An 8,339-nucleotide genomic window follows, 5' to 3' on the forward strand; every position below is an offset into this window, starting at 1 on the left:
CTATCTGACCCATGGCAGAACAACTTGAACCCTGCTCCTAAGCTTCTAGCCTTGCTACCTTTCCACCTGGTCTCCTGGACACACAGTATGTCCACCTTCCTTCTCTGCATCATGTCGATCAACTCCCTAGCCTTCCTAGACTTTGAATGTTGGGACTATGACAGGTCCCAACATTCAAAGTCCCTACTGTCAGTCCTACATTCTTAGCTTTCCTCTTCTCTCTCTGCCTACGAACACACCTTCCTCCTCTCCTTCGTCTTCGACCAACAGTAGTCCAATTTCCACCGGTACCCTGTAGGTCAACAGCACTGGTGGCGGTCGTTGTTAACCCGGGCCCCGACCGATCCAGTATGGAAGTCATTGTCATGATTCACATGTTTAATTTGGGATCTGTTTTACGTCGGAGACCCTTCCTGACACAACCCTCTGCATTTATCCAGACTTGGGACTGGCACAAGAAGACACTGGCTTGTGCCCCCTTGCGGTTGCATTAAGTCAAACATACAATATGAGCTTAAAAAAAGCTGTCGGGAGTTTTCCATATATGTGTTACAAATAATATACAACATAGATAGATATGATTATTTCACCTTTTAAACCTGAGTTAAACCATGTCTGCAGCAGGTTTAGGTAGAGAAAGTGTACTTGTTAGTAGAGGAGACAAAGTGTTAGTTTGAAGAAGATACTTTTTCTACTACACGTATGATCAGGTTGTTCATGCTAAACACACACAAACACTTTCCGTGTGTTCTCGTGTGAAACAACCCACTACCTGAGTGGTTAACACTTAGTCAAGGGGTCAAAACTTCCTGCAGCGCTTTCTGTGTGAAGTTTGCATGTTCTCCTCGTGCTTATGTGGGTTTCTTCCCACGGTCCAAAAACACACATATTAGCTTAATTAGTGACTCTAAATTTTGAATTTGAAAAGTTTGAATGGTCGTCTGTCTATGTATGTCTAGGGTGTTTTTAGTTTTGTTCAGTTTAGTACCTGTGCAGGTTTTAAACAGGGAAATCTTTTAAGTTCTCTTAAATGGTGTAAACAGGTAACAAATTTTAAATGTATTAAGTAAACAATATGAGCTGACAAACAAATTAGGAAAATCAGAATCGAACACTACAAATTTATTATAACACAACTAATAATTATTTATACAGTGTAAACAACAACAGACAGTGCAGTAATAAATCAAACAGTAGCAAACAGACAGCAGCTACTGTCCATAGCCATAGTTAATGAACAATATGAGGCTACTTCTGCTCTCAGACCTTTATTCTGATGAGGGTACAGAAGATCACATCATTTTAAATCAGTATCTTAGAAATTTTGCTAAACAAATCATGGTTGTGTATTTGTCTCTCTATTGTCCAGTTGGCTACAGAGAGTCAACAAAGTGAATTGAATTATTTTTAAGTAAGAGAAACAAAGCTTCAGGTATTTTTAAATGGTAAATGTTCTGCGCTTACATACTGCTATTCTACCTATTGGTACTCAAACCGCTTTGTACTGCTTCTCATTTACCCATTCACACTCACAATTACACACACACTCACACACACTGAAGGGGGAGCTGCTATGTAGCTGGCCAACACTCAACAGGAGCAACTAAGTTGGGGTTCAGTGTCTTGCTTGAGGACACTTGGACATGTGACCGGAGGAGCCGGGGATCAAACCAACAACTGGGGCCTTGGTGGACGACCGCTCTACCTTCCTGTGCCACAGTCGCCCATGTTAACACATCTGTCACCTTTGTTTTAGTTGATGACAAAGTAACACTTTGTGTGCGAAACCCCCTGTTAAATTAAATGACTTAGTCTTGATGTGAAACTTGAAGAAGAAGCTTTGCAGGAACAAAGTTTAAGCAAGAAGATATTTTTATTTCTCTCACATGTGATATGAAAATGCAAGTATAAATATAAAAGATTTCCAAAAGCCTTCAGAGTACATTATGAGTTGAATAACCATTTCAGAAAATCTAAATCTGTTATATCATTTAAATTTATTATATCACTTTTCAATTAATTTCAAGAAAGAAAATAACTAAAAATCATTACCAGATTACAAATGGCTAAAGAGAAAATGAACTAAGAGTCAAATTAAATTATACAAATGAATAAACACTTTAAACTAATCTGAAATGTAATAAGCAAATTACATATAAAAAATATCACACAAAGTTTTCAGCACAATTTAGAAAAATTATACAAATCAGAGAAAGACAATTTAAAATAACAAATATTCATCAAACAGAAGCAAATAGAAGAAGAGCGTTCATCGGTAGGTTTTCATATAAACTTAAACGATTGTAACTGTTAATAAGATAAGAGTTCAATTTCATAGTAAAGCCTACATGAAGATTATCCTAATAATTCACTTTACTGCTGCAGTTCTGAAGCTGAGTCTCTACTCAGTGATGGACAGAGATGACAACAACTAGTAATGGAGACAGAACAAGCTACTGAACAAGCAATGCTGCCACTTAGTCCACACACAATCAAAGCAGGAAGCTGTCACTAATTTATTTATTTCTAAGTTTGAGATCAAACTTGCTATCTGAAGATGTTTCCGTATATTTAAGGACCTAAACTAGTCTTTGGGGCCAAGCAACTTAACCAGGACCATTCTAACATTCAGAGTTAATAATTGAGTGGTTGTGTCAATTTGGGCTTCAATTTTCATACTAATTATTGTTGTTTAGGAATCAGCAGAGACTTAAGGCTAAACACAGGTTGCTGTTTCCTTAACTGGTATTACCCTCCTTGGTTAATGTGGTTGAAGCTGAGGGTGATCTTTGGCCCTTTTGGCACCTTTGATTAATTTCAGGAAAATGGTTAGAGACCATTTGATTAAGAGGACACTTTGTTCCAGGAAACGCCTCGAAGCTTGAGTGTCCTTTGCTCAGTTTATGATGTAGTTGTGTCAAAGTCTTCATCCCCAGATATTTAGAATTAGCTTCAACATTGTCTCCCCAGAAGGCACCAGCTACCCACCCTCTGCCTGTATTACAGCAGAAAGCCGACCAGAGCATTGAAGGTATATTAACCTTGTTATTAAGCATGTTGTTTTCACTTGGCTTAGCTCCGATCAATACGTAGGCTTCCTTGTTAAGGCAGTGGCTTTCAAAGATACCTTTGACACATTCCTCCATTTTTTTCCAGCTGCCATTATTGAAAGATTTAACTTGTGGAACAATGTTTGTCAGGGTGCATGTTGAGATTTTATCACTTTCATCATATGCATATGATTTTGGAAGTAAATGGCCCCTGTCATAGTGTGGATCAGTTTTATAATCATCGTCACTGGCCTGGTGATTGTACTCAGAACGGTCACATTCCTCCATGTTTTCGTCATTCTTCAGGTCTTCAAGCTGTAAAACAAAATAAAACGTTATTTGTTTACAGGTTCAGATTTTTAGACTAATTCGATGTGATCAGAAAGTTTGGATGTTGTTGATTACAATACCTTAAAGTTCTTAGTATTTCACAGCAGCAAGTAAATAATCCTACACAATACATACTTCTACCAAGATCAAGTGAATATTGTTTTAAATTAGTTTATTAAATTCATCAAATAACTGAGAAGTTAAAAATAAATAATCCTTTCTATGTTACTATGTGTTGGTGCTTGTAGGACATGATACCCACTCAGGGTAAAGATGTTGTGTTAGTGTAAAATAAACCATCAAACCAAAAACCAAAAGAGTGTATTATAAGGTTATTTGAGATACATACACACCTGTGGCTCCATCATCCAAATCCTGGAATCTTTTTGTACTTTTGTACTTTTTGAATCTCCTCTGTACTTGTAAGCAGAAAACACTGGGATCTTGTTCTTGGTGTCGTAGAGCGTCACAAACCTTCTTTTGTTGTTATAAGTTTGGCAGATGATTTTATATTGTTTTGTCTTCCTGATTCTGCCCTGCTCCAAGATCTCTGGGACCTGTGGAGGTTTCTTAAAAAGAAACCCATCACACTGTGACATCGACTGCACCACTTTGGTTTCTGTTGGAACGATGGACAGGAGGAAGAGGACCGAGAGGGACAGGAGAGACCACATCTTCAGGGACGTCATCATCAAACACTTGATCAGAGGAGAAAACAAAGAATCATGAAATACATGGTACAACTACATGTAAAGCTGCTTTTGTTTTAATTACCCAACAGAACAAAGTGGGTTTTGTTGCGTTTTGCCTCCCTAGAAAATCCAAAACAAACTTACCTTCTCAAAGCTTCACAAATCTTCAAGCGTTGTCTTCATTAAACAGTATCTTTGAGAAAACGGTGTTACTCAACCTTAGATGTGAATTGTGTGAAACTGTGAAGGAAGCCAGGTTTTAATAGTCACCGGAGGTGTGATGCCTCCTCCCACACCCTGCAAGATAGTCTTTCCTTCACAAGTTTAACATCCAAAAATCTAAAGATGAGAAGAGAAGCTGTACAGTAAAGAAAACTATCTTGCAGAGCAACAGTAAAGATAAGGACATAATAAATGATGATGATGGTAAAAAAGTTATTTTCCAATGTTACTGATGCCTCAGCTCTTTTCAGCTCATCACAGTCGGTTTGCATAGTGCAGTGATGTCACATTAGACTACAACAAGTTATGAAAATATGATATCATTCTATGTGATTATAAGATAAAATGTCTCATTCCTCTGTGTCATACAGCTCCTTTTTTAAAAACACATGTGAACTGGGTGGCATGTTCCTCCATCAACACCAACACTGTGGCTTATGCAGCCTTGATGCTGGAAAGACTCATTAGAGACCAACTGTGGATTAAGGCGCTGAAAACAGTTCCTGACATTTACTGCCTCTAAGCTTGGAGGCATCATTAAAGAAGATAAAGCAACACTTTTGCATAGAGATGTAAAGATGGAGGGACACAAACACGCTTTGAGGGATGGACAAGGAAACTAATGGACGAGGAAGGTTAGACACAGGAATGCTGAGGTATAAGAAGTTTAAATTAAGAACTGACAGCTTTAAAAATGGACAGCAGGGTTTTCAGGGGGGTAAAGAAAGATTTAAAGGAAAGACACCTACAAGGAAAAGCAATGATAAAGGAGTGATGGATGATGGATGAATAAAAAGATGACCACACACTCATGTTGTATGCTTTGGCAGGGGAAGACAAAATGCCAGAGTGAAACATTACAGCCTCTGTCTCATGTCAAGCTTATTAAAGACAGAGTCACAGCACAAGTGCTCCCCCTACTGACCAGCTGGTGGAAACCAAACACTGAAATTCCCCAACTGTAATAAATCAACTAGTAGATTATCAGACATTTGCATTTCTGATTCACAAATATCTACTGTAGTATTGTGAGGACATGGAGATTCATGCCCTGAAAATCAGTCGTTCAGTCTGATTCATTCTTTAAGTTCAACATACAAGAGATTCATTTACAATATTCTCATACTTCAAATTTTCTCTCATGTATCAGTACATTCACATATAGTCCAGACCTGTCATACATGGCCTGAACATACACACTGATTTCATCTGCATGAATCAAACACACTTGTTGGACTTAAGATTCATTGTCCCTGCAGTCAGAATAAATTGGATTTGCACATCTTGAGGAGAGGATCTGCAAAACAGAGATCATGGACCAGATTGGACAGTGGCATAGAGCACAAAGTTACCTTCCAAGAGAAAACCCAAAAGAACCGAGGTCATCATCCAGGTGATTTATGACGTGTTCCCCAACCCATCAAACCTCCATATAGGGCAAGGTGGAGACACCAGCCTGCCCACTTTGCCCATTGAACCACTGAGCATGAAGGCAATCACAGAATCTATCAGCGCAGGAATCAAATGGGCCAAGAAGATTGTTTCCATTACAGTTGGATTCTGTTGCATTTGTTTTTATAGAGGATTGTGGTCAACTCGAGTACTTCCTCTCTAGAACCTGTAGGTTAAGAACAACAGCAGAGGAGTAAAAGAAGGATCTGTATTTAATTGCCTTTAAGTCCACATCAAGCCTAACATTTCTAAGTAATACAGTATATGAGTTTTTGGGTCATATTTAATAAGTGTCTTTAATCTGCTGATGACGCTCTGCTTCTGTTCATTTTCCTTTTCCACACTCTTTATCTGATTTGAGCTGTACTCTGACATTTTGTGTATTTCTAATATTACACAATTTCTTTGTTATATTTTATTTACTTTTATTATTCGTATAGAGGGGTTTGACCTCAGGACAACCTGTTCATGGTTGAAGTTTTCTTTTATTAAAATTTGTAATCACTCATTCCTAAAATGTCGTATTAAGATATCTTATCTTACGTTTATTGAATGGCTTATTATTTAGCTCTGATTTGGTTTGAATAATTACAATAACAAAGGATTATTTAAAAAAAAAACTGTTTTCACACAGGAACCCTTAAGCCGATTCAGTGCTTATCGACACAAATTTCCATGAGGAAAAAAATAAATAAATGAAAATTCTCCAAACATTGTTTTGCATGATTTTTTTTATTTATTTTTGCATGATTTAACTCAGCACCTCAACATTCTGCAGTCTTTTCATAACTATTTTGTATATTTCTTTCAAAATGTAACTGACGTGAAAAAATTTTAACCAGTTAAACTGTTGTTTGTGATTATCTGTGCTTGTTGTTCGATGCTGGACTAGTCTTTTTTTTACCTATGAAGTCTCTTAGTGGAGATGATAAATGATTCAGCAAAGATAGTGATTATGATTACTGTCACGGCTGTGACGCTGGTCCGTGTTGCCCTGGTGACCATCACTACCTCTCCTCTCTGTCAGATCATCTTCCTGTTTTTCCCTCTTTCCAAGTTACTCCCTGGATTTTGAATTATTCTTCTTATTTTTTTTTTTTTGGTCTTCCAGAGAATTTCTGCTCAGCTCTGCCTGCAAGTCATTGTATTTAGTAACTTTTATGCTACTTTACTTCTTTGGATTTAGTGTACTTTTGACCAAATGGAAGTGGAGTTTTACTCAAGACTGAAGAATTCATCTGATGCTTTTTCTCTTCGGACACTTTTAGTTGTTACTTTGTGTTTTCAGTTGTTACTTTGTATTTTCACTTGTTACTTTGTATTTTCACTTGTTACTTTGTTGTTGCCTTTGTTGTTATCTTTATCTCGTCCACTCACATGTGTTGGCTCCTCTATTCCTGCTCTGGCTCCACTGCAGAAAATCACCACCTGTTCTCTCGTAAGAATTGCATCATTTAATATACTGATATTTTAAGCAGTCACTTACATTCACTCTCTTCCTTTAATCATCTACCCCTGTAGCAGTTCCTCCAATCTTCGCTGCAACACACCTCTCACCGCCCTGTTTGTCCATCTGATCCATCATTACATTTATATTCAGTGAACCATACTTGTCTTCCAACTCGTTCGCTTGACCTGCACCTTTCTGGATCCAGCAAATCAGATATAAAAATGTGATACTTACAGGAAAGAGTCAGTGTTTACGTAAAATATCAGAGCTGTTTTGTTTTTTGTTGTTGTCTTTCAGACAAATAAGGATGAGGATTTTGAGAGACTGCACCTCCAGGATTTTAGATTCAAGTTCCCTACTCTAATCAGGAAAATTCTTTCCAAAAGAATGTAGTTAAGAAGCAAGGGAACAGCTCACACGTGTCTTTTTGTCCTCAGACCTTAACGTTTTTTTTTTGTAATGTCCAACCCAGGTTGCAGTAATTTCTTGAGTGGGATCCTTTTACTTTTCCAGAGAAAACGTTTTTGCAGAATGAATGAAACTTTCGACTGCTGTACAGAAACTCTATCAATTGCTGGTGACTGAGTGGTAGTGGGAGGAACAGATGTGGACATGGTTTGGAATGACCTGGTGCAGGTATTTCCAATCTTTGTGTTCATCTCGGCAACGGTTTCTTGCACAGACGTATCCCAACACTTTGTTCCAGGAAACACTTCGATGCCCAGTTTCTGTTGTAGTTCTGCCAAAGTCTTCATCTGCATGTATTTGTTTGGTGCAGGACATGTATGAGAGCTGTAAGACTGTGGTGAGGTTTGCTGTAGGTGTGACAGAGGACTTCAAGGTGGAGGTGGGTCTGCATCAATGATCGGCACTGAGCCCCTTCTTGTTTGCTCTGGTGATGGACAGGCTGACAGATGAGGTTAGACAAGAATCTCTTGTCTCCAGTGAGAATAAAAAGCAGAGACTTCCACAACAGTTTCACTTATTACTGCAACTGGAAAGGGTGGAATAAAGCTGGAATGAACTACTGAGGCAACAATCATAACAGATTCAGTGTGGTGGATATAATAAAAACTATTTAGAAGTGTGGTTAGTATTAATAAATAAAAGCAAACACACTGTTGTACTGATAATGTCAGACTG

General features: G+C 38.0%; 1 protein-coding gene across 1 annotated transcript; it reads right to left on the reverse strand.

Moving 5' to 3' along the window:
• Window positions 1-1,869: 1,869 nt before the first annotated feature.
• Window positions 1,870-4,297, reverse strand: LOC137137766 (endonuclease domain-containing 1 protein-like). The gene is made up of 3 exons (XM_067524410.1): window positions 4,217-4,297; window positions 3,734-4,078; window positions 1,870-3,365 (listed from the first exon to the last, which is right to left on the reverse strand). Exons 2-3 carry the CDS (start codon window positions 4,070-4,072, stop codon window positions 2,739-2,741), a joined length of 966 nt encoding a protein of 321 aa, XP_067380511.1. The 5' UTR covers window positions 4,073-4,078; window positions 4,217-4,297; the 3' UTR covers window positions 1,870-2,738.
• Window positions 4,298-8,339: the final 4,042 nt, after the last annotated feature.

Source organism: Channa argus, chromosome 12 (assembly GCF_033026475.1).
Source record: "Channa argus isolate prfri chromosome 12, Channa argus male v1.0, whole genome shotgun sequence".
NCBI lineage: Eukaryota > Metazoa > Chordata > Actinopteri > Anabantiformes > Channidae > Channa > Channa argus.